Source organism: Bactrocera neohumeralis, chromosome 3 (assembly GCF_024586455.1).
Source record: "Bactrocera neohumeralis isolate Rockhampton chromosome 3, APGP_CSIRO_Bneo_wtdbg2-racon-allhic-juicebox.fasta_v2, whole genome shotgun sequence".
Taxonomy (NCBI): domain Eukaryota; kingdom Metazoa; phylum Arthropoda; class Insecta; order Diptera; family Tephritidae; genus Bactrocera; species Bactrocera neohumeralis.
In genome coordinates, this window is record NC_065920.1 from 62684419 (window position 1) to 62711010 (window position 26592).

At 31.7% G+C, this 26592-nt stretch overlaps 1 protein-coding gene across 4 annotated transcripts in view; it reads left to right on the forward strand.

Annotated features, from left to right (window-relative positions):
* Nucleotides 1–12319, forward strand: part of LOC126753358 (cytohesin-1) — an 88454-nt gene extending 76135 nt beyond the window's left edge. For all 4 annotated transcript variants that reach the window (XM_050464742.1, XM_050464741.1, XM_050464743.1 and 1 more), the window contains 6 exons: nucleotides 4999–5097; nucleotides 5167–5441; nucleotides 8435–8640; nucleotides 9835–9946; nucleotides 10012–10113; nucleotides 10221–12319. In XM_050464742.1, the coding sequence (XP_050320699.1) occupies nucleotides 4999–5097; nucleotides 5167–5441; nucleotides 8435–8640; nucleotides 9835–9946; nucleotides 10012–10113; nucleotides 10221–10373 (947 nt within the window). In that variant the 3' untranslated portion in view covers nucleotides 10374–12319. The remainder of the gene's footprint in view (nucleotides 1–4998; nucleotides 5098–5166; nucleotides 5442–8434; nucleotides 8641–9834; nucleotides 9947–10011; nucleotides 10114–10220) is intronic.
* The last annotated feature ends 14273 nt before the right edge of the window (nucleotides 12320–26592 follow it).

Sequence of the window (26592 nt, forward strand, 5' to 3'; positions counted from 1 at the left end):
ACTGCACTCGAACTTAGCCCTTCTGTACTTGTTTTTTTTGTTTTGTTTTGTTTTTCATAATAAATATGCTATGAAGACAGCAATTTGTGCGGCAATTTAAACACAATTGTCACTCTGCGAAAATGAGGGGTTCTCCATAACCTAAAATATATGCGCGCTGATTACCAGTGAAACGCCGCAGTCACTTAATTTCGCGTAAATAAAAAAAAACCACACACATACATACATACCTATATTTGCAGTAAATGCTGACGCACCTCTTTTTCAACGCCACTTAATCGCTCCAAAGCGACAGTTATCAGCGTAACCGCAATTTCCAAACAATGAAAAGCATAACAACCTAACACATGCCCATGCAGCAGCGATTGTAACGGTTATACTTTTGCATTTTGCGAAATCGTCACCAACTATTATTATTATTATTATCATAATAACCGACGTCAGCCATCCATCACCGGCACACACGCCAACAAATACAAGTATATACCACGATTTACACAATGTACATATGTATGTATGTTGAGCTTTTGGGTGCGCGCTCGGGGGGCCTACACGGCGCTTTCGTCACCGATTTAATTGCCGCAAATGCTTCACTGGCTGTCGGCATGTCTGCTCATTCATTTTGTTGCCATTTGTGGTGCTCCCCATGCGCACCGCGATTGCCGCCAGGCCGCAGCCGTCAGTCCACAGTCAACAACTCACCTTTAATACATACATATGTGCTTGCGCTGTATTTTTTATACATTTGTATATGTGTGTGTACATGTATGTGTATGCCACTAATCTCTCTCTGTTTGTTTACTTTGTTGTCTGCTTCCAAAATCTAGATTGGATTATGTGGTCGCTCTTGTACTGTTCTGCATTTGATTGCTCTTTTCCAGTTTGCATACAATTTCAGTGTTTTCACAATTCTTTCCCCCGGTTTTGTGTGGATTTTTTCGATTTGGTTTTGTCGCATTATCATGTTTTTTGTTTTTTTTTTTTTTTTTATTTATTTGCGAGCAACGTTTTGTTTCCTTGGAATATACTCTTTCCTGTTATGAGCTTGATAAGTGTTTAGTGGGTCTGTGTACAGAAACAGGTCGCATTGATCTTGATTTTCTTGAACTGTGCTGGGGTTCTCCGTCTGACTCTTATTTATGAATATAGTCAACGATATTTGTGGTCAAATTCGAGCAGTTAAAGCCGACTCACGGTAAAACCCAGTTGTGGCTTCAATACATATTTCCGAGAGGTTCACAGTGTCAAAATTTCCTTTTTTTACACTTAAAATTTTTTCGAAAAATCAAGTGCTAAAATCGAATTCTTGACGTCGAAATCAACCCTGCAAATGACTCCTTACATATTTTTTATCTTACCTCTTTATCGGACGATCTCATATTCACGAGGAATGCTGCTGTAGATCCTGTCCTAGGTCGAATACAGTCAAGATATGTTTCTGTTATACCAACTGAATCGTCTGTAGAAGATAATGCTGAACTGAGGCATAAAAGGTGTTCCAGCCACTCTCCTATGCATCATTCTCTACACTCTCTGCTTCTATCGTCGTTACTTATGCCCATCCGACCCGCATGTTATGCCAGTAGCTTGTGACCTGTAGTAAAAAACATACGAGTTTTTTTATGGGACTCTTGCACACGATATCCATCCATTTGGCCCTAACTTGTCTGTCAGTTCTTTCGTAAATTTCATTGTAAATCGTGTTTAACGGTAGTCAGACGGCAGGACGGAGATTTGACAATCTCATCAACTGCTTCGTTTCAAGGAATTCCTTTGTGACCAGGAACCCAGCCGATTTTAGTTGGACACCACATCTACTGCCTACTTGTTTCTGAGAACATACTCTCACGTAATGCAATGTGAGATTATTATATTATATCCCGTCTGTCTATCGACATATATGTACATATATTTATCCTTTTTATGTTGTTTCCTGCGCTGTTAGCTATCTCAGCCGCAAAGACTTCCGCCTGGAAAATACTATAGTATTCCGGAAACTTGAAAGCTTGAAGGGTCGCCTTGGATCCAGCTTTGAGCAATATATTCCGGTTCTCCTTCCTTAGCCAACTTTGATGTATTCCTTAGCAATTTTTGTTGAATTCCGGAAGCTTGAAGAGTCGCCTGGAATCCAGCTCTAAGAAATATACTCCGGTTCTCACTCCCTTAGCTAATTTTGATGTATTCCGGAAGCTTGAAGAGTCGCCTTGGAATCCTGCTCTTAGCAATATATTCCGGTTCTCACTCCCTTAGCCATTATTGATGTATTCTGGAAGTTTGAACGGTCGCCTGGGTTCCAGCTCTGAGCAATATATTCCGTTCCGGAGATGTTTTCTGAAAACAGTGTTTCGAGAAAAACGCGCTTAAAGCTTTGGAAACCAAATACATTAAGTGAAAAAATTCTCAGAAATACGCTCATATCTTCGGAACTCTTTGCCGGATGAGCTCTAAGTTTTCGGAGAATATACTCAAAGATATGTACATTCGGAATATATGGAGAAAGCAAACAAATTTTTTTGAAATTCACAAACGGCTATAACGCCTTAGGCATATCTAGAAGGATTCAGCACTACATAGTATTGTTATTACTCTCCTCACCCTTTAAGGTCACCGGGAAAAATTAGAGAGAATTTTATCCAGATAACTCTAAGATTTAAATTTTGAGCTTTCCGGCTCCAAAAATCTAATTGTTTCAGGGTTGACTAAGTAAACCCTAAAAATTATTAGTTCGAAGGCTTATAATCGTTGTCTATTTGAGGATCTAGTTGCTATTTGTTTTGAAGTTTTGTACCTTGATCTTATGACAATAAATATTGATTTTGTAACTCGTGAAGGTCACGGGAAATAATTAGAGGGAATTTTATCCAGTTAACTTTCCTTGCTTAGATTTAAATTTTGAGCGTTCCGGTTCCAAAGATTTGATTGTTTCGGGATTGTCTAAATAAATCCTAAAAACTAATTAGTTCGAAGGCTTATAATCGTAGGATTTAGTTGATGTTTTTTTTTGAAATTTTTTACCCTGATCTTGTGACTGTAAAAAATCAATTGTCTACAGGGTCACATTTCATTTCTATATTTCCAGTGTCTACTTATATCTTTGTTATACTACATATTTACTTAGTGTCCATACTGTGCGCATGGTATTTATGTTGGACACACCTTCACTTACCAGTGTATACATATCAAGAACGTAATTGATGCTGTGTGTACAATTCACTTGCAACACACAACTTAATTTCAAGTTCTCATTGACGTATGTAAATATGGGTATAACAATTGTTTATCTTATTACCTTTTAGCTGTGTTTTTTGTTGTTATTTTTTAATTTTTGTTGTAACGTAACGTTGTTTTTGTTTTGTCTCTTTTATTTTTGTTTTTTAGTTTTTTTATTTTTTTTTTTTAATTTTTTTTTTTGCTTTTAAGTTTTTTTTCGTTTATGTTCTTTGGTTGTTGTATTGCATTTGTCAAATAATATCCGGTGAATGGAGAACTATCGATATTGACTTAGGCACACCTATTCTGCAGTTGTTGTTATCTATATAAATTTTGTATTTCAACAATTTTTTGTTATTGTCAAACCGAATATTAATTTAAGGTTATGTTTTTGTCTGATTAATCTGAGTGGTTGCTTTCAAAAAAATAATACTCTTTTTCAAGGTTATGTTAATATTTTCAGGCTGTTCTGGGTAGGATATTTGTTTAATAAAAGATTTTTATCGATAAATTTGCAAATCAATAATACAATTTCTTTGGCTGTGATATTGTCAGCTTGTTTTGAGTTACGTCTATGAATTATTAGATATTTTTATTAATATGGGCTCGAATCCAAAATATATTTTTTATACCCAGAACAGTGTACATTAATTCTGCCACGCATTTTTTAACACCCCAAGCAATATACATACATAAATTGTACATAGTAAGTATGTACATATATTCAAATGGTCAGAGTCACGAGCTGAGTCGATTAAGCAATATTCTTCTGTTGGTCTCTATATAAAAGAAGTACTCCCTTAGTTTTTGAGATATGGATCTTAATTTTTGCACACGATCTCTTCTCCTTAAGAAACTGTTCATTTGTCGAAACCGCCAATATCGGACCACTATATCATATAGCTGCCGTACAAACTGATCGATCAAAATAGAGTCCTTGTATGGAAAACTTTTTTATTTTACAAGATATCTTTACGAAATTTGGCATGAATTATTTTTCCATCCAACAATATAATCTCTGAAGAAATTGTACAAATCGGACCACTATTTCATATAGCTGCCATTAAAAAAAACCATCAAAACCTAGTTGTTGTATGGAAAACTTTTTTATTTTACAAGACATCTTTACGAAAGTTGGCATAAATTATTTTTCAATCCAATAGTATAATCTCCGAGGTAATTGATCAAATCGGACCACTATATCATATAGCTGTCATACAAATGGAACGATTGAAATCAAGTTCTTGTATAGAAAACTTATTTATATGATGAGATATCTTTATGAAATTTGACACAGACTATTTTTCCAATAAACGCTACAATCTCTGTGCGTATTATTCAGATCGGACAATATAGCCTATAGCTGTCATACAACATGATCGATCAAAATCTAGTTCTCGTATCGAAAACTCTTTTATTTTAGAAGATATCTTCACGAAGTTTGGTTTGGCAACGTTACAATCTTCGATAGTACTGTTTAGATCGGACCAAGAAAATATTTTTTTTTGTTTGAGGTTATGTTATTGCCTGTTTAGTATAGGACGTTTTTTTTATTTACTTTTTTGTTTGAGGATTTTGTGTAGGTTATATGTAATTATAAGATCGATCAAGATTATGAGGTCGAATTATTTCCTAGACTCAGGCAATATTTTAATTTTTCTATTTTCCATATTAAGTTTAATACTTATGATTGTTTTAGTATTTGATAATCTGTTAAGATTGTGCATAGAAACTTAGAATATAAAAATTTAAATATTTTAATTATTATTGTTTTTTTTTTCTCTGCAGGTATTGAATACTTAGTGGAAAATCGCCTGCTTCGACACGACCCCCAAGATGTTGCGCATTTCCTCTACAAAGGCGAAGGTCTCAATAAAACAGCAATCGGTGAGTTAACACAAATACACAATTTTCAAATAATTAATAAATAATAACTCAATATTTACTTACCAACAGGTGACTACTTAGGCGAGAAGAACGACTTCAATGAGGACGTGCTGAAAGCATTCGTAGCGCTGCACGACTTTACGAATCTAATATTGGTGCAAGCTTTAAGACAATTCCTGTGGTCATTTCGGCTTCCGGGTGAGGCGCAGAAAATCGACCGTATGATGGAATGTTTCGCGCAACGCTATTGCCAACTAAATCCGGATATATTCACAAATACCGATACGTGTTACGTGCTAAGTTTCGCCATTATTATGCTCAATACATCGCTGCACAACCCATCGGTGAGTAAAGTTTGAAGAGAGCGGGTGGAGTTGGAGGAGGGTATAAGTAAAAATGCGCCGCTTAAGCGTCTGCATGTACAAATTATTCGCCGCGAGCGGAAATCAATTAAACAAATTAGCAAAAAACGTAAAATAAGAGAAAAAGCGAACAAAAAAGAGATGCTGCAAAATTTGCAGTACTTAACAGCTCAATGATTTTATGCCTTTCTGCTATTGTGCACGCTTCCGATCACATACTGCGCGTGCCGAAATAGTTAATTGTTTTTTTATCATTTCTTTTTTTATTTTTTACTTTATATTTTTCTTTTATTATTTTTTTCTTGTTTATTTTTGTTTTATACCCTGAACAGTGTATATTAAGTTTGTCAACTAGTCTCTCACATTTTAAGATATCGACCTGAATTTTTCGACATGCGGATATCAGACCATTGTATGACAGATATATGCTACTGTCATATAAACAGAAATCTAATCCGAACCACTATAGTTCGAAATCTATAAAATTAGGCATAAAGCTTTATTGATTAAAGCAGCGCCATAACAAATTATTTAGGATCGAACATTGATCTTTTTATTCGTAAAATTTGAAAATTGTTTAAAACGCTTTTTTTCATTCTGGACCGTTCAAAATCTAATCATTGATATTTTTAATCGGTAAGATACCGTCACAAAATTTGGCATGTATTATTTTTAAAGCAACGCTATAATCTCAGAATAAATTGTTCAGATTGAACCACTATAGCATATAGCTGTCATGCAAACCAAGCGATCAAAATCATGTGCTTGCAGAGAACTTTTCGATTTGTGAAGGGTATTTTAGCTGCAGTGCAACCGAAATTAGCGTTTTTATTTTTATTTTTGTTGTTGTTGTTTTTTATATAAATCTTTTTTATTATTTATAGCTCAGGGTTTGTCGGACGTTGGTCGCACACACCAAGCTCTCTAAACAATTTGTCGAATTTTTCGCGTAATTCAAAAAGCTCTTTTTTGTTGTTGCTATCGGCAGCACGCTATGCATATTCATTGCATTTGGCATGCACGCTAATAGCAGGTGGCCGCCACTGACACTGTCAGGCTGTTTCAACTGCTGATGCAACTTATTTATTTCTTTACAAAGTCGGTAACATCCGCCCCAGTTAGCTTGCTGCTCTTGATCATCACTTTTTTTGGCTTGTTTTTCCTTTATTGTTTGGCATAATTTAGTGCGAAACCGGCATTTACACTACACGCCGCCACCATTATCCACCCACCAACACCTCACCCTGCAATTTGCTCATTTGTTTCCATTAAAACAGCATGTAAACGACTCTAATTGTTTGCGGCTTGTTGTTGCTGTTGTTGTTGTTTGCCTGAATGATCTCATTTGTTTTGAGTAATTGCTTAATTCTAAAAATAGGTCAAGTATAATTTGAAATGTATTTTACACATTTTATATTTGCCTTACAAACACATATACAATACATATGTATATATTTTGTTTGTGTGTTTCTGCTTGTTGAGCTTTCGCAACTGTTACGTCTTATAATTCAGAATCCGGTAAACGCTCTCAATTAATCTGAGTACTAAATAAAATAAGTAGATGCAAAAATTCGCATTTACGGGTCTACTTGTCACGCGAAGAGGGCAATGACCCCTATACTAGCGCTTTTAAATCGAGAATACTAATTTTTTCATTTGAGCAAAATTAATGCAAATTAAATATAAAGGCTAGACAAACTGAAAATTTCGTGAATACTTTTTCGAAAATACTTTTTTTCTTATTTCGATTTTATTATTCTCTTTGGCAACCACATATATGCAGGGTGATACTTGTATATGTACTCTTTTTAGCAAAATTTTCGAAACCATTCTTGAAGTAGTCCGGCTTTGAGTATCGAACTGAAATTTTGCACACCACCTCTACTCCACAAATAGCTGTTAATTTGTCGAAACCGTCGATATCGGAACACTATAGCATATAGCTGCCATACAAACTGATCGACCAAAATCAAATGCCTATATGGAAAACTTTTTTATTTTACAAGATATCTTTACGAAATTTGGCACGGATTATTGCCCAAGGCAACATTTGAATCTCCTACTAAATTATTCAAATCGAACCACTATAGCATATATGTAGCTGCCATATAAACTGATCGATCAAAATGAAGTCTTATATAGGGAAAACTTTTTTATTTGACAAAAAATCTACACAAAATTGGAAATATATTATTAATAAAGGCAACTCTGCAATATCCGAACAAATTGTTCAGATCGAGCTACTATATCATATAGCTGCCATACAAATTGAACGACCAAATTAAAGTTCTTGTATGAACAACTTTTTTAATTGACGTGATATCTTCACACTTTTTTATTTGAGGAGATATTTTCTTGAAATTTCACGTCGAATATTTTCGAAGACAAAGCTGTAATTTTCGAACAAATTTTTCAGATCGAACCACTATAGCATATAGCTGCCATATAAACTGATCGATCAAAATCAAGTCTTATATAGGGAAAACTTTTTTATTTGACAAAATATCTACACAAAATTCGAAATATATTATTAATAAAGGCAACTCTGCAATATCCGAACAAATTGTTCAGATCGAGCCACTATATCATATAGCTGCCATACAAATTGAACGACCAAATTAAAGTTCTTGTATGAACAACTTTTTTAATTGACGTAATATCTTCACGAATTTCAACATGTATTATTGTTCAAGGCAGAGGTACAATCTCCGTACATTTTGTTCAAAACGGTCGATTACAGCATATACTTAGCTGTTTAACAAACTGGATCGGTTGGATTTTGATTTTTTTATATTAACAACTTCCACACAGCCCAAGTTAACGTTTGTTTTGTTGTTTTTTTTTTTTAATATTTTTTAAATATATTTTTTTTTATTTTTTTTTTATTTTTTTTTTTTTTTTTTTTTTTTTTTTTGCTTTTAATATATCATATAAATTGTCCTTGTTATAGTGCTAATTCTTCTCCTCATTTCTAGGTTAAGGACAAGCCCACCGTTGAGCATTTCATTTCAATGAATCGCGGCATTAACAACGGCGGTGATCTACCCCGCGGCCTACTAGAATCCCTTTACGAATCAATACGAACGGAACCATTTAAAATACCACAAGACGATGGTAATGATTTGATGCATACATTCTTCAATCCAGACAAGGAGGGCTGGCTGTGGAAGCAGGGTGGACGGTAAGTCAACTATTTTCATTAACTTTGATTATTATTATTATTTTTTTATTATTTATAAATAGTCAAATAGTCTACGTAATCAGACACAATATATAAATTTACAAAATAATCATATACCAGTTATACATAACCGATTTTAAGCTACTTCTAGTTAAGTTACATAGTTATATGATTAATTTTGTAGCATTTTGCACATTTCGAATATCAAGTATTCATCCAAAAATATTATTTCGTACCTAACCTAAAAGTTTAGTTTATCCAAAGCAATTATTTCGGACTTAACCTAAAAGTTTAGTTTCGAGATTTTGAATTTTTCTACGCATACCATGTTGAAATCATACAAATCAGGAATATATCTAGAAGTGCGCTTAAGTCGGAAAAAATTATGTTGAAATTTCTGCCAAAACATTCGGGAATCTCCCTAATATATTTTAATATTTTTGGCTTTTTAACTTTTTTCTATACTATATGGTACTATGTTGTTGATGTAACCTAAAATATACCCCAAAATATTTCGATAAGTTTGCACTTGCTCTAGAGTCCTATGACCTTGCTATCAGCGATCGCCCATCGAGATCCGCCATGGTGCAGTGTTTAGTACTACTTACCGATATAAACGTTCTTGGCTGAACCAATTCGTTGTTGTTGTTGTAGCGGCAGAACTCTGCCGATTTGACCATCCTTGGTCGCATAAAAAATCTGCGTCCGTTCCGGATGTAAAACCGACCGTCGTGGGAGCGGCAACCAATTCGTTGGTAGTGTTCGCTCTCTGACCTCACGGTATATATAATGGTCAAAACTCGAGCGAATTTGTCTCTGAAAATCGTCTCACAAAATGCAATATTCTTTTGAAGATGCTCTATTATCGTCGATTAAAGAGTACATTGAAAATGGTGGGGGTTCAGCCCAACGTCAAGTGGAGCTTTAAAGGTCAATAATATGTATTTCTTATTCTCTCGTCAATCACGGAGTGAAGTCTTAGTAAAATTTACAAAAACATGTTCTATAATTTGAAAATTTGTTTTTTGGCATTATTTCTTTACCGTTATGTTTATAAGTTTTAGTAAAATAATTTCGGAGTTAAATAATATGTAACAAACTTAATTATGGACCAAGTGTATTTATAAATCCTAGCACATAAGAATTGTATCTAGTAAACTCGCAGAGCTGATTAATAATCTCTTATTGTTGCAGTTATAAATCGTGGAAGCGACGCTGGTTCATATTGAACGACAATTGTCTGTACTACTTCGAGTACACAACGGATAAAGAGCCCAGAGGCATCATACCACTGGAAAATATATCGGTGAGTACTGAAGAATGATATTTCGCTTATTTACTGTTACATTTACAATTTTTCATTCTCGGCAGGTGCGTGAAATACACGATCGCAGCAAACCGCATTGTTTTGAACTGTTCGCCACCGGTGGCGCTGATATTATTAAAGCTTGTAAGACTGACTCCGAGGGAAAGGTGAGTGTCATGGCTTATATATGTATACCTAGCTTATATATTTATGGTTTATATACATTTATTGCATATATTACCGGATATTCACACATCTATATATACACTTGCAGGTTGTGGAAGGCAAACATACGGTATACCGCATGTCGGCGGCAACGGAAGAGGATCAACAAGAATGGATCAAACGTTTAACACAGTCGATTAGTCATAATCCCTTCTACGATATATTAGTACAAAGAAAAAAGAAGGCGCTTAGCAAAAGTTAGTATCCGACGGCGGACAAGCAAGCAATGTTGACAATCCAAATGATGGATCTCAGTGCGCCTCGCCACCGCAAGAGCGAGGAACAGAAACAGTGTCGTAGCTGTTGTCAACGTGAACGTCAACGCCGACAACACAAACGCCGTCATCGTGTACGCGACATGCGTCGTCGCACAAACAGCTGCAATGTAAGGTAGAAAGTTTGCGCGTGACACGACTGTGACTGCAATGAATTTAAGGGAAATTAAAGAAAAGACTGTGCTTGTGTTTGCGGCATGAAGCCAAAGGCACTTGTGCTAATGTAATGTCGTCTGTTGCTGATAACGACAATGCAGTTATGCAGCGGCTGCGCTGCGCATGCGCATACACCATGCAGTGTCTCAGCATAACTTGGGGGTAAATAGTCGTAAAGCAAAGGCTGTTGTGACGCATGTTTTTGTCAACTTCTAACCTAAAATATTGTGCTACATACAGTTATATGTTTGTATGTCACACGGGAAACCAGCTGTAACGTGTAATATTCAAACGAAAAAAGTATGTGAACGTTGTAATTTGTAATTATTAGTCTATAAATAGTTTATTGAGCTTGTCGATCATATGTTCGTTCTTTTAATGTCCTATGAATATTGAATTGTAACTACTTGATCGCGCACAAAACGCAGTTGTCTTTATTGTTGTGATATAATTTATAATTTATGCTTAAAATTTGTATTGTATTTAAAAAAAAGTGTTTTTTTTTTGTTAAAGCAATTATGGGGTGTAGAAAAAAAAAACAATATAATTTCTAATTAGTTACATTTAATATTAATGTCAAGTAAACTACTTATGTGTATGGCAAAAGTATCCAAAAACTGCTTATTAATGTTATTATAGTTTATTAGTGTGTCTGTTGTTACGCAAGTTGATCTTTTTTGTAAACGATACTAGAAGTTTCAGTATTTGCCATAAAAAGAAAGGTTGCAATATAAACAAGCGCTTGATTTTCAATTTAAAACATGACAAAATTATTTTTTGCATGATTTTTTAATATTTTGCTTTAAACAAGAAAAGTTAAAACTATGAAAAAGCGTTCTTCTAAATAAAAAAAAAACATATTCAAACTGTGTCAAAATCATATTTCATGTGATGACTTGACATTTTGCTTTAAATAAGTAGAGCTGAAACTATGAAAACGTTTTATTCTAACAAAAAAATGTCTGCTCTACAAAAAAGCTCTTAATAATTTTTTTCATAAAACCACACCTTTAAACGTTATATGCAGTCAAAGTTATGCAACAAATACACTGAGTCTTCATACAAGTGATTTATGCATTATTCGTTACTCATACAACATGGTGTACTGTTTGCATAAAATGTACTAGCATAACTTTAACTGCGTATAACTTTTAAAGCAATGCTTTTATGAAAAAAGTTATTAAGAGTTTTTTTGTAGCGCACTAAATTTTGTATTAGAATATCACGTCTTTAAATTTGTGGGCTTATTTTTTCTGGAGATAAAAAAATGTTTGCAAAAGCTAAAAAATCACATATAAAATATCTGAGAGAAATAAAATAATTGAAGCACGGTTTAAATTGTAAATAAAGCGCTTGCTTATGATTGGATCCTTATTTCTAGGACAAAAACTAAAACTTCAACGTGCGTTTACAAAAAAATCAAAAAATTTGGAAAATAACGAACACCCTTTATATATAGACAGAGCAACATATCGTGCGAAAGCTGGACTTTAACAGCTATCTAAAGCGTAATTAAGTTAATTTTTATGTAAATCAAAGAATTGTAATTAATTGTATAGTAAATAAGGTTTTGTTAAACACACACACACGCATGTATGCATGTTTTGTAAAAACAACAAACATAATAAAAATAATGCTCAGCAATAAATCTAGTTGGACATATACACACATACCACACTATCGGTTGTGTATGTGTTTATATATACATATAAAAATATATATATAAAGAAAATTTCCTTAAAAGTGCTCGAATAGCCTACCTTGTAACTAAACATATGTATGTATTGTAAGTAATAAGGAAAAGTTAAACAAAAATATTAAAAAAAAACAAGCAAATAAGGAAATAAAAAAAAATATTAAAAGAAAACGAAAAAAAAGAAAAGAAAGCAAAAATAACACAAGAAAATGCAACAAAAACAAGAAAAGAAAGCAAAAATAACACAAGTGAAGCCAACAAAAAGCGAAACACGTCAACCAGTCAAAGCAAGTTCTTCCAAACATTGATATTAAAACGCGTAAACCAAATGCTACTTATGTGTGTAAGCAGTTAGTCATAGTTGCAGCGGTGCATGCTAAAATTTTGTAAATAAACTGCTTTACTACTTTATTTTAGTCGCATATTAGCCAACAGTTTGCGCATGCGCAGGCAATTTTCAGTGCTGCTGAGCGCGGAAAGCGAATTTATTTGTCAAGCAAATCAAAATTTAATGTAAAGAAACGCTTGAATCATGCTATATGTACACATAACTCGCGCTTGCTCTTATTTTTGCGAAGTATTTAAATTTTAAAAATTGTTAATTTGAAAAAAATTAAATATTGAAATTTCTAAAAACAAATTTAAATATTAAAATTTCCAAAAAAAAAAAAAATGTTTGTACTGATATTAAAAACAAAATTTAATTTTGAAATTTCCAAAAAAAAATTAAATCTTGAAATTTCAATAAAAAAATTAAAATTTTATTTTTGAAATTTCAATAAAAAAAAATTCAGCGAAAGTATTATGCACAGCCTTGTATTAAGTAGGCGAAAATTAAAGCATAAAATTATGCCTTTTTTGTTGAGAAAAAATTCAACTACTTGCTGCGCAACGCCTATTTTTGTTCTCAAGCAATATATTTTTTTTTCGATGAAAGCTCAATTTTGACTTCCTTTAGAGAAATCAGACGAATAACAATAAACTTTATTCGGTAACTGAAAATTATGTGCTCATGTTGCAGAAAGATATAGCATAATAATAATTTTATTTTCGCTGTCTATTAAGGATTAAAGTGTGATAGTTGCGAATATATACTATTTCGTTGGAAAAAATGCTACTACAACAGTTGCTAAGCGCCTTTGGTTTGGTTCTGAAAAAATTGTTTTTCGAAAAAATCTGCTGTTTTGACATGCTTTAGTGAAAAATGCAGAATGATAACGGGTTTTTCTGTAACTGGGAAGCATTTACTCATGTTGGAGCGAGATAGAGCATAAATATTTTTTTTCGCTAGCTGGCATATGATTAATCTTCATTTAGCTTCAATATTTTTTCAAAACAATTTTTCGATTTTTTTTTTGCAAAGCATAGTGAAAGTAAATAAGTATTTAAAATGGCAAATAAAAATTTAAAACATATACTAAAGGTTTATTTTTGTTTATATGAGATTGAATCAGGGTTGCAAATAATGCACTAAATAAATTATTCAATTAAAATTTAAATTATATATTTTTTTTTACTTTGTAATTTTGAAAATCTTCTTTAAAAATAATTTTCAAATTTCCAATCTCGAATACCGAATTGAAAAAAAATGTTTATACCAAAATCGAAATTAAAATTTGAAAATTAAATTTTTGGTGCCAACATCTTGTATTGAATATTGAAAATCTTAGTTAAAAATAATTTTAAAATTTGTAATCACGAACACTGAATTGAAGAAATGTTCATTCCAAAATCGGCGTGAAAAATTGAAAATAAAATTTGTGGTCCCAACACCTTTTATTTAATATTGCAAATATAACTTTATTCTTGAAAATCTTAATTAAAAATATTTTTAAAATTTCTAATCCCGAATACCGAATTGAAGAAAAAAATGTATTTCAAAATCGGTATTCGAAATTGATAATTAAATTTTTGGTCCTAATATCTTGTATTAAATATTAAAAATATAACTTTAATCTTAAAAATCTTAATAAAAAAGAATTTTAAAATTTCTAACCCCGAATACCGAATTGAAGAAAAAAATTTATTTCAAAATCGGTATTTGAAATTAATAATTAAATTTTTGGTCCCAATATCTTGTATTAAATATTAAAAATATAACTTTATTCTTAAAAATCTTAATAAAAAAGAATTTTAAAATTTCTAACCCCGAATACCGAATTGAAAAAAAATTTTTTTTATTTTTTATAATTAAATTAATAATTAAATTTTTGGTCCCAAATCTTGTATTAAAATTAAAAAATATAATTTTAGTTAAAAAATTGCAAATTATTATTATTTTTGAATTGACACAAATGTAAAAAAAAAAAAAATATTAAAGTTTAGATTATTTAAAAATTATTATTTTTGTAGGTTATTTAAAATTATTTTTCTTTTTTATTTAAAAATTATTTTTCTTTTTTGATAATTTTTAAATAACCTAAAAAATTATTTATGCAGAAATTTACTTTGAAACTCGTTAGAATTACTCATAATTATTCTCAAAAGCAAATATATAAATTTCATATAAACAACAATAAATTATTAGCATTTGCGTTTTCACGCCAACAAAAAAGTAAAATTTTGTTGCAAAATCGTCCAAAAGTGAAGTGAAATAGTCTTATATAAGAAACCGCCCACATAGCAACAAACAAAACATCACAACGAATGAATATACAACAAAATTTTCTAAAAAAAAAAATAACAAAAATTTGCTTCAATGTATTTTGGCTTAAGCTTGATTTGCCTGTAAAGCGTTTGTCTATATACATATATACATACATACATATATATGTGTATATATATAATTATTATATTTAAATATTTATGTATAGCGAAAAATTAGCGCTTTACACCACAATTCAACGATTGCAATATTATTTTATATAAATTAGTTTAGTTAGTTTATTTTAGTTAGTATGCATGTAATATTTCTTCTATTTTGTCTCCAACAGCGCTTGCTGCATTTGGAGCGTTTTTTTAACTACTTACTTATTTCCTTAAAAATGTGTGCGTTATAAGTACATACATATGTATGTATGTACTTAACTCTTATACATATATTGTATTCGTATTACATGCATACACGCATACATACATACTTACGCAAATATTAAGACAAACGTGTTTGTATTATACACCATAAATAGAATTTGTATGTAGGGTATTATATAGTGTAGTGGATAGCCGATAGTGAGTATTCGTTTTGTATCAGCTTTTGTCGTGAATTGTATTATATACTATAATTAATATATATAAAGCAAATATACAAATTAAATATGTAATATATAGAAAAAAAATAATTAAAAAAATATGATAAATATATAAATATAAAGAATAAAAAAAGTGCATTTCAAATGGAAATTGTAATTGAATTGGATTGTGTTTTATTTAAAATATGAAAAAAAAACTTTTTAAATGTGCAAATTTAATATGAATGTACAAACTACTGTGGGCAAAAAATAGTAAGACTTTTCAATACAAATTTCGTGTGGGCAAAAAATAGTAAGACTTTTTAATTTAAATTTTGCCCGGAAACCATTCGTGGAAATAATTTTATTTCTGGGTTGGTATGACTGTCAGTGCCAGTGCCAAATAGCACACCAACATAATCATTACTGTTTAGTATACGTTTATCTTAAGGGCAAAACAGACCTTAGGTCGCCCTGCAAACCTCATTTACTTATCCAACACGCTTGTCTTTCTGGAGCGCATAAAGTGCATTCGGCGATTTTTACGATGAGTGAAATTATTCAACAAAGAAGTTCCATTCAATTTTGTTCAATTCAGAATGTTGGAAAAGGCATTCGATCATATTTGTTTGTCGCGAGCAAGTGTTGATTGGCACAAATTATTCAAAGAGGGTCAAGAACGCGTTGAAGACGAACCACGTCCAGGACGGCCATCAACATTAACTGATGATCAACACGTCAATAAAATAAAGGAAATGGTGATTGAGAATCGCCAAATTTTCAAACAATATCGTGCCTCAGTATTCGCCTGATTTAGCTCAGTGTGATTTCTGGCAAACAAACAAACTCAAACGACCGCTACGGCGAAACCGTTTTGAGTTAATTGAATACATTAAATGTGAATCGCTAAGCGCGTTGAAGGCTATTCCGGAAATATGAACCAAATCTTACAATTTTTTGTTCTTAGTAGTATACATTGTGACAGAAAAGTACCCGGAAATTGTAAATATTGTAAAACGCAAAATATTTAATTATTCATAAAGATTTATTTGTTCGCTTCCAAAGTAATCCCCATCAAATGTAATACACTTATGCCAACGATTTTTACAGTTTTCGAAACACTTTCCATAAGCACTTTTTTTAATGGCTTTTAGCTCCTTCAGTGAATTTTGTTTTATCTCTTCGATCGACTGAAAACGGGTTCCACTGAGCGGTAATTTCAGTTTGGGAAGCAAGAAAAAATCACTCGGAGCCAAATCTGGTGAACACGGTGATTGATCGATGGCCTACGGCTTTAAATTCGATCATAATCGTTGCCCAATGCGATGGTGTATTACCATTGTGTAAAGTCCATGAATTGTTCTTCCATAATTCCGGCCGTTTTCGATGGGTGTTCTCACGCAAACCCCTCAATACGGCCAAATAGAACTTCTTATTGACTGTCTGTCCTCCGAAACAAATTCATAATGCACCAATCTACGATTATCGAGAAAAACAATAAGCATCACCCTGATTTAGAGCGGCGTGTTTGGCGTGTTTTTTGGTTTCGTCTCGCGTTTCATACCCAAAATATCCACTTCAATCATTCGAACGGACTTGCGCGAGATGTTTTGCTGTCTTGCCATTTCTTGCCTGACGATTTTCAAACACCATATCCGTCACTTTTTTAATATTTTCATCAGTTGAAGAGGTCGAAAATCGTCCAGAACAATACCTGTCTCCAACGATCAATCTTCGACCGTCTTTGAAGGCTTTGTACCACTCATAGGCTTGCATTTTTGATAAAACTGAATCACCGTTAGCCTTTTACGACATTCGCATTACCCGTATAAGAATCGGTTCAATTACAGAAAGAGTTCAGCAGCAAACAGCCATATAACCGATCTTTCTCGCTTCATCTTAGTAAAGAGTCTGACACTCTCCTCCACTTAAACACCAGCGACAATATTCGAGAACTGAATGCAGGGACAGGAACTCTAAGATTTTCGGTGTTACATTTGACAGCCGGTGCTCCTTTACTCTGCCGCAAAAAACTCCTCAAGTCGCTAGTCGCGACATCGAACAATATACTGACCAGACTATACCTTAAAAAAAAAAATAAAAAATAAACTTGAGACATGCTTTGATCGCCATTCACAGTGGACCCAATAACACCTTCACCGACTGCCATCCAGGGAATGATGTACTTGGAGTTAAACCACCATCCAGAGCAGACGAAAGCTGGAGTCGCCCTGTAAATCTAGAGTAACTCTTGCGCAACGTGGTTCTAGATATTGTAGCAGGAACACCTCCAGATCTCGACATACCGAATATAAAGTAAGGGACAAAAGTGTTTACGAATATATACAATTTGAGTTCGCTTGTGCTTTTCATCAATTTGACATCAGTCTGGCAATGTTTTTTATGGTAAATTTTTAAGCGTTGCATTGCGTTGTGGAAACTGATAAAGTTATTAGAGAGATCCCTGGAGTCAATGTCAGAGATAGTGCAGTACGAAAATGTGTATATCGGGCTCAAGTCTAGAACGATGGTAAAAAAACCGTTCTTAACGGATAAGCACCAGTAAGGCTCGATTTAAATTCGTCAAAACAGAGGAACATCTCACCATCCATGATTGGAACAAAGTTAGTTGGTCCGATAAAACCAAAATTAATCGAATAAGATCAAGTGGGCTCTACTGGACAAGGACTGACAAACTGGTTGGTGTACAGCATATGCCAACAATGAAATTTGGAGGTGAATCACTCATGGCTTCTGGATGTTTTCGCGGAAATGAGCTGGGTGTCTTTCGACCGGTCGATGGTATAATGCGTGTCACAGCTTATATTGATATTCTGGAGTACTCAGATCTATTAATTTAGGATATATTCGGACTCCAACAAGGACAAGGACAAGGAGACATTTTCGTGCAGAATAACGAAAGGAAAAATAACAAAAAAATTGGCAAATTGTGGTTTTAGGGTACTGGTATCAAACTGCTCGACTAACCCCTCAAATTTCCATATTTTCTCGAAAAGGAAAATCCAAAGACAGTAAATAAATTGTGGAATTGAGCTCTTACTCCACTTAGTGCATTTTACGTCGAAATATAAAATTGAAAGCGTCAAAATACAGCTTGTGCAAGAACTGAAGCCGCTTGATCTTCCCAAGCGACAACGGTTTGGTGTGGTATGTAGTTCGGTGGAATCGTCGGTTCATAGTTCTTCAAAAATGATGCAGGTGAAAACGTAACCGTCTATAACGACCATTATCGCGCTATGATAACGGACTACTTAATGCCTGAAATTGAAACTCGTGATGTCGGCGATATTTGGTTTCAACAAAACGATGCCACTTCCCACACATCGCATCAATCAATGAATTTATTGAGAGAACATTGAGAGGTGAGCAGATAATTTCACGTTTTGTGCCGGTCAATTTGGCCATCTAGATAGTGTGATATCACATCGTTGGACTTTTTCCTGTGGGGATATTTTAAGTCTAAAGTCTATGTGGATAATTGTGCCTCCATTCAGGCCTTTCAGCAAAACATCACGCATGTTATTCGCCAGTTATCAGAAAGATATGCTCGAATGAGTTGTCGAAAAGTAGACTCAACAGATGGACCATCTGAGACGTAGCTGCGACCAACATTTGAAAGAGGTAATCTTCAAAAAATAGATTCGAAATAATGTTCTTTCAAATTACAACAAACATTCCCCATTGAAACTGAAGTTTCTGTGTTTTTTCTTTAAAAAGAGTAGGGAACTTCGAAATGGTTCATCTTTTAGTATGTCAAATAGGATGAAAGCTGTAAGTGGCCACACACGATATTAACAAAATGTGAACCGAACTTTTGAGTCAATGAACAAAAGTGTTCACACGTACTTCTTTTCAAGGTTGAGTATTTATAACGAATTAAGTTTAGGTTTTTGTATACAGTTATTGGTTTGAATAGCAAATTTAATAGTCTTTTGAAAGTATTTATAATTTTTCATATGCATTGTGTTTAATAAAATTTCTAAAAGTCAAGAGAAATACTGGCATTTTCGTGAGCTGTGTGGTCCTTAACTAACCTTCATGCAATGAGTCACGACTATGACTATAACCAACCCCGAGTTTAGTACACATCTGAAACTTATTCCAAAAATAAATTCTAGTTACCTCCATACTTACCATAGCTCAACTCGTTTGATTAAAAAGACTATTTATATATTTTTTAGTTATGTTTTTTTGTTTTTTTTTTTTTAATATAATATTCTCTATATTTGTTTTCAGTAATGTTTCTTTGTTACTTTTAAGTTTCTATAATAATATTATATAATTAAGAATTTATCATTTCATCTAAATATTTCAGTTAATAATACAATATAATAATAATTAATTCATTAATTAGTCAATTCAGTAATAATAATTCGCCATTTGCTTTCCCACTGGGCAATTGCTGCTGCTGTTTCTGTTTCTGTTGTTTCAGTTTCAGTTACTGTTTCTGTTTAAGTTTCTGTTTCTGTTTTCTTCTTTTGTTGTTTTTACTTATATTTTTGTTTTTCTTTTTTGCTTCGTTTGTTTTATTTGCAATTTGCCATCTTTGCGATATTTTATTTATTAGTTAATAATTGTTTTGCTTGCGGTTTCCTAATGCTTGAATGCGCTACTTTGAATTCATTTGCTTCGTTAGCTGCTTATGTATATATATGTATATGTTTTTTACTTTTATTTTTAATTTTTTTCTTTAATAAATATGCGTCTCACGCCCTTTGACCTTTGCGCATTTATTTATTTGTTTGATTTCTTCAAGTTGTAAATTTTTTCTTTTAATTTCTATATATTTTTGTGGTTTTGTGTGTATGTATGTGTGTGTGTGTTTGTGTTTTGTTAATGCCTTCGAATTCAATTAATTATTTTCGAATTTCAAAACCATTTTCGTGTTCTCTTCGGCGCCAATACTCAAGTTTGTATGTAAGAAAATATGTATGTATGTTTATATGCATATAAGTATATAACCAAACATAGTCTACAGTCGTCGTATATATTCCTATATCTATATATATGTATGTATATATAGCTATATATTATATAAAGAGCAAATTTGTATCAACAAAGCTTGTAAAGCAAAAATCTGCAATTGAAACATTCTTTATTTCTAATATTTTCGTAATTTTTGTTTCAATATTATTTTCGGTTTACTATTTGCACGCGCTCAACTGTTTTGCTGGCGCATTTTTAGTTTTTACTTTAATAATTTTTTTTATTTTTTTCTTCTTCTTCTTCTTCCATATTTTACTTACAATTTTTAAGCGTTATTAATTCAAAACAACTTTTCGTTTATTTACGTATTTAACGGTACATAATTAAGTTGGCTGCTGTTGTATGACTTTTTCGTTTTCGTTTTGCATTTTCCATTTTAAATTTATAATTTTAATTATTTAATTGGTTTTATTGTTGTAATGCCATATTTTGTGCGTTTTTCTATGATAATTGTATACAATAAATCAATCGCAGTGTTTTTATGCTGTTTCCTATTTTTGTTTTTGTTTTGTAACGCCTCTTTTCTATGATTCATCTGAAATGGACAGCTCACAAATTTTTTCATAGTCAGTTTTATTGCAGTATTATTCTTTTTTTTCTAGGTTAGGTGCAGGTTGTTTTTACTATGGGATTAAGAGTTCTAAGCCGTTTTTTGTTACGAGTTTACTTTTTGTAACTGTAAAATTTCGAGGCCTAAGTGCTTTTAGGAACTGCTTTCATACATTGAACAGAAGTTTGTCTGCAAAGTTTTGAGAAAAAAATATTGAACTTCAAACAAAACTGCCAAAGAATCTGCAGCACATTAGAGACATGTTTTCTGGACTCTCATCAGACCTTTTTTCTTAAGATATCTGAAGAAAGCCTTCTCACTTCCACAACACCTAATACAAAAAATTGGGAATGGCTGATTTTACGAAGTATTTAAGTATTGGAACTTTGTTATATCGTTTGGTTTCTTTTTCTCAAGAACTTATAAACAAGTTTCTTGAACTTTTAGCTGACATTTTTTGTTAAGATAACTGCAAGAAACCTTCTCAAAAGGTGAGATACTTTCGCCAATACCTTGATTACTTTATTTAGTGCGAAAAATTGAGAATAGTTGATTTTACGAAGTATTAAAGTATTGGAACTTTGTTATAACATTTTATTTCGCTTTCTCAAATTGAACTTCACACAAAATTGCTAGAGAGACTGAAGAACATTAGAAACATGTTTCTTGAACACTTAACCGACTTTTTTACATAAGATGTCTTAAAGAAATCCTCATAAAAAACTATAACTCTCAGAAATTACATGAAGCCTATATTATTAGAACATTTTTACTCCGTTTCTTTCGCCATCTGCAAGTTTGGATGTAGTGAAATATGTTTTCTTTTGAAACCTTTACTCTTCTGAAAATCTATTTATTCCTAATTGTGCCGTCATATCTGTCAAGAACCGCAAGGAACCATCCGATGTTAAATAAAAAAGGTTACTAACTGCTTGAGTATACTTTTAATCAAAATAACTAAAGTGTCTGCGTTTTTAACATCAGTATCTTCGATATGAAAAATAATGTTTCATATTTAGTGAAAAGTCGAAAGTCAAGTCGAAAGGTTTGGATGATAAGCGAGAGAATCTTTCCGAACCATCCGATACTAATTATGAATGGTTCCTACCTGCTTGAGCATAATTTTAAACAAAATAAACGAAGTGGTTGGGTTCGATCATTTCCTAATTGTTCCATCAGATTTGTCCAGAACTTCTCGGTACTAGCTGATATTAAATGAAGATTTTAAGGAGTATACTTCTCCGCATAAATATATTTTTAACCAGAATAATAAAAATACGCTAGTGCGATGTTTTGAAGATACATATATTAAAATGAAGACTTGTGTTGATAACATCGGCATTTTTAGTGTGAAAAATAATAATTCAAATATTCTGAAAACTGTAAAGTTGAATCAAAAGATTTGGATAATGATTAAGGCAAAAAATACCCAAGATGTGATATAAGATAAATGCCTCATAATAGTCTAGTTAATAATTTCAACTATTATCTATCCGTACCACTTTCAAACAGATACAAATTAACATGGTATGAAGCGCATGAGGTCCTCCTGCTGGCTGTCAAAATTTCAAGGCCGAGGAGGACAGCAATCGAAATATGTATATATACATAGAAGGTCCGAATGAATTAGTTCTTTTAGGACCGAATATAGTTTCTTTTATAAGATTGCCTTTTTTTCTTAATTTTTTTGTTATAATTACCTTCAAAAGGTGAAAGAAATTGATGTTCTCGTAGCGGAAAATTGTTCAAAATTGAAGCTTATGTACATATGTACAAGTTCCTTAAGAATTGGCAAATTTTTTATAAAGCATTTACGAATTTCAACTAAATCTCTACGTTCTCATACCACTAGCTCACCTTTACATCCATTTATAGGGATATTACCTCTATCGTATATGAGGATATATATTTTCTGTTTGTACTTTTGCTAATCCTTTTCTCTTTCGTATATGAGTATGTACTATATATCTTCTGCTTGTACGTTTGCTAATCCTTTTCTTAATCTGTGTTACATGTAATGAAGTCTTTAAGTTATGTTACGATAAATGAAAGTCACCAAATATTTTGAGACATATATCTTTTGACTGAAGGGTTATTATGAGAATCATTTTGAAGTCAGATCGAGATCTGTTAATGCTTACAGGAGCTAATATACTGTTTCTCTTGAACTTTCAGTGATTTGCTTAACCTCTTTTTGAGCTTTCGCCGTGTGTTTTTCCACCAGATGAAGTCAAGTATTTAGAATAATAACTGGTAAGACTTGATATTTAATCACTTAGATTTAGGTGTGATTTAAGTCGAGCTACTCTTTGAGTGCAAATGAGAGCTTTCACTATCTGATTTTTTACTAAAAAGCGGTGTTAGTTTGTGTGAAGTTCAGTTTAAGTGTAAGAAATATTTTAAAATATGTAGTATTGAATGAAAACATTTAATTTCGTAAAATTTAATGTACTAACAAATCGTTCCTTGGTTTTTATCTGACTAGTGAATTTAAATGAAAAGTGAAAGTTTGTGCTCGCCAAAAAAATTAAAGCTTTTGCTCCCCAAATTAGCTTTTGCTACTTTGAAAACAGACTTCATATATTAACTGTTGTGCTGTGTGAAAGTGAAAGCTTTCATCTTAGCTCAAATGAGCGCTTGTACTATTTCATATTTTTGCTAAAAAGATGTGTGTAGTTCAACTTAAGTGTTCAAATATTGTAAAACGACTTAGGATTGAATGTCACACATTTCATTTCCTAAGATTGAATGATCTAAACCGTTTTTTGTTCCTTGCTCCTTGCCTAATTAGAGAATTTAAATGAAAAGTGGAAGCTTCTTTTTTTAAAGCATAAAAGCTTTTGCTATTTTCAAAATGGGCTTTATGTGTTAACAAGATTGTTGCTTTGGAAAGGGAAAGCTTTCATTAATTTAGTCCTAATGAAAACTTTTTCTGTGTCATCATTTGCTAAAGATGCAAGTTTGTGTGTAGTTCAATTTATGCATAACAAATATTGTTAAAAAATTTGCTCTATACTGAAACAAACTTATGTTCTGAAACTATCTAGTGAATTTAAATGAAAATTGAAAGCTGTTGTTCGTAAAAGTATGAAAGCTCTGGCTATTTTGAAAATTTGCTTCATATATTAATGGTTTTGCTGTTTGGGAAAGAGAAAGCTTTCATTTTAGTGCTAATGAGAGCTTTCACCGTTTGATTCTTTGCTAAAAAGGTGTGCAAGTTTGCAAGCAGTTCAAATTAAGCTAACAAATATTGTTAAAAATTTAATATACAAAGTAAAAAAAATTACTTTTCTGAAACTTTCTTAAAAATTTAAAAGCAAAGTGAAAACTTTTGTTCGTAAATGTATGAAAGCTTTTGCTATTTTAAAAGTTTGAATTGAAATGAAAGGTGAAGGCTTTTGTTCGTAAAAGTACGAAAGTTTTTTCTATTCTGAAAACGGGCTAACTGTATTAACTGTTTTATGCTGTTTGGTTGCTGGTTTGCTATGAAGAGTATACATATGTACATATTTGGACTGTATATAGTATGTATGTATTATTTAACGAGCACCTAAATCATCTGTGTATGTAGTTGTTGCATTACTGGCTGAGCTTTCAGCTTTTCTCAGTGTTTTTTGTTTTTGTTATTTTTTTTAGAAGAAGTCAAAGTTGCCTACGCGATTTTTTGCTCTTCTTTTCATTATTTTTAATATTTTGCTTTTGTAAGTTTTTCAGAGTTTGTTTACGGTAATTGTTTTTTGTTTTTGTGTTTTTATTTGGTAGCTCAGTCTTTTACTAACGATTACTTTTGTTTTTGTGTTTGGTTTTTGTTACTTTTTACTTTCTCTCTATCTCTCCTTCTTTCTCTCGGATTAAACTACGAGTTTTCAAAAGCACACAAATATTTAGCCGTATTTGCGGCGCGCCGGTTTGTGTGTGCATGTTTGTATGTATGTCTGTGTGTGTTGTTTTGATTTTGACAGTGTTTTGAAAAGAATTATGGTTTTTTAAATTTGGTTTATAATTAAAATTTGTTTTTTATTTTACTTTCGTTTATGAGTCCCCACAGCGCAAGCATTCACATTTTCAATACAAAATCAAGTTAATTAATTTGAAACCTTTAATTTTGCATATAATATTTTTTGTTTCTGGTTTTGGAGAACCGAAAATTTTAGGCCTAAAGTGTTGATTGTAACAAATTTGTGTGTGTTGTTGCTCTTGTAAATGCCTAAAATCGCTTTATGTTTGATTTTTTTTAATAATTTTTATTTTTCAAAACTGTGGGGACCTGCATTGCTGCAATTGACTTTGCCTGCCGTAAATTTTACAATGCCGTTTAGTGGCAATTTCGTGGCTTTTTTAAATTTTATATTAAATTAATTTGTTTTAAAATCATTTTTTAAGTCAATTTAATTAATTAATTTTTTTTTAATTATTTAATTTTTTTTTAATTATAATGAAATTATTATTTTTTATTTAAATAATGTTTTAAAATTATTATTTTTTTAATTATAATTTTTTCCACCTTTTTGAAATTATAAAATTTTTGTTTTCATTTAATTTCATTATTTTGTTATTTTATTTTTTTTAATTAATATTATTTTTTAAATTTAATTTAATATTTTTTTTTGATTTTTTCGAAATTTAAATTTTTTACTTTCTGTTCATTTTTTAATTTAATTTTATTACTCATAATTTTTTTTATTTTATAATCACTTTATAGCTGTCATTTATAACTTGATTCGAATTTTGTTTTCGAAAAACTTTTTTCTGAGTTTCATACCGTTATTTTCAATCACGAAGTTTTTCACAAATCTTAATTTATTTGGTTTCACTTGCTGCTATGGTATTTTAAATGTTAAAACTATATTTTCACTGTACATGAAGTGTATGTTAGGGCTCAGAGGAAATTTAGTGCCGATAACATTTTTTTTCAAAAAAAAAAAATTTAGTCCCAAAAAAATTTATTTTGCAAAAAAAAAATTTGGTTCAGCAAAAATTATTTGTTGCGCAAAAAAAATGAAAATATGTTTTAAGCTATTTGTTTGAATTTTTAAACCGCTTTGCTCGTAGCTTTATAACGCGGTTTTAATTTAACTTTGTTTTTTAAGTTTTTAGGGCTTTTACTGTGGAGCTGTCGTAACGAAAACGCAATTTTAATAATTTTGTTTTATTTTTTTTAAATTAATTTATTTGTTTCGTCAGCTATCTCTAATTTATATATGTATGTAATGTAGTTTCTTTAATATCTACACGCACTCACTGGAAGTCTCGTTGATTTTCGTAATTTACGTATAATTTTAGTTTCATACATCCATGCAACACTGCACTCTAACGGTAATAGCAAGTTGACTAGCAGGAAAAAATGCTTGCAAGTGTATTTACAATTGTGGGTTAGTATGGTGTGTGTGTGAAAAATTTTCTTCTTCACTACATTTTCGTTAATTTTGGCTAATTTTATTTGAAGAAAAAAATTAAAATCAATACAAAATTATGAAAAACAATTAAAAAGCGTATTTCGTTGATCGACAACTAACTTATATTAAAAAAAGTTCAATTAATTTTTTTAAATTAAATTAATTTTTTAA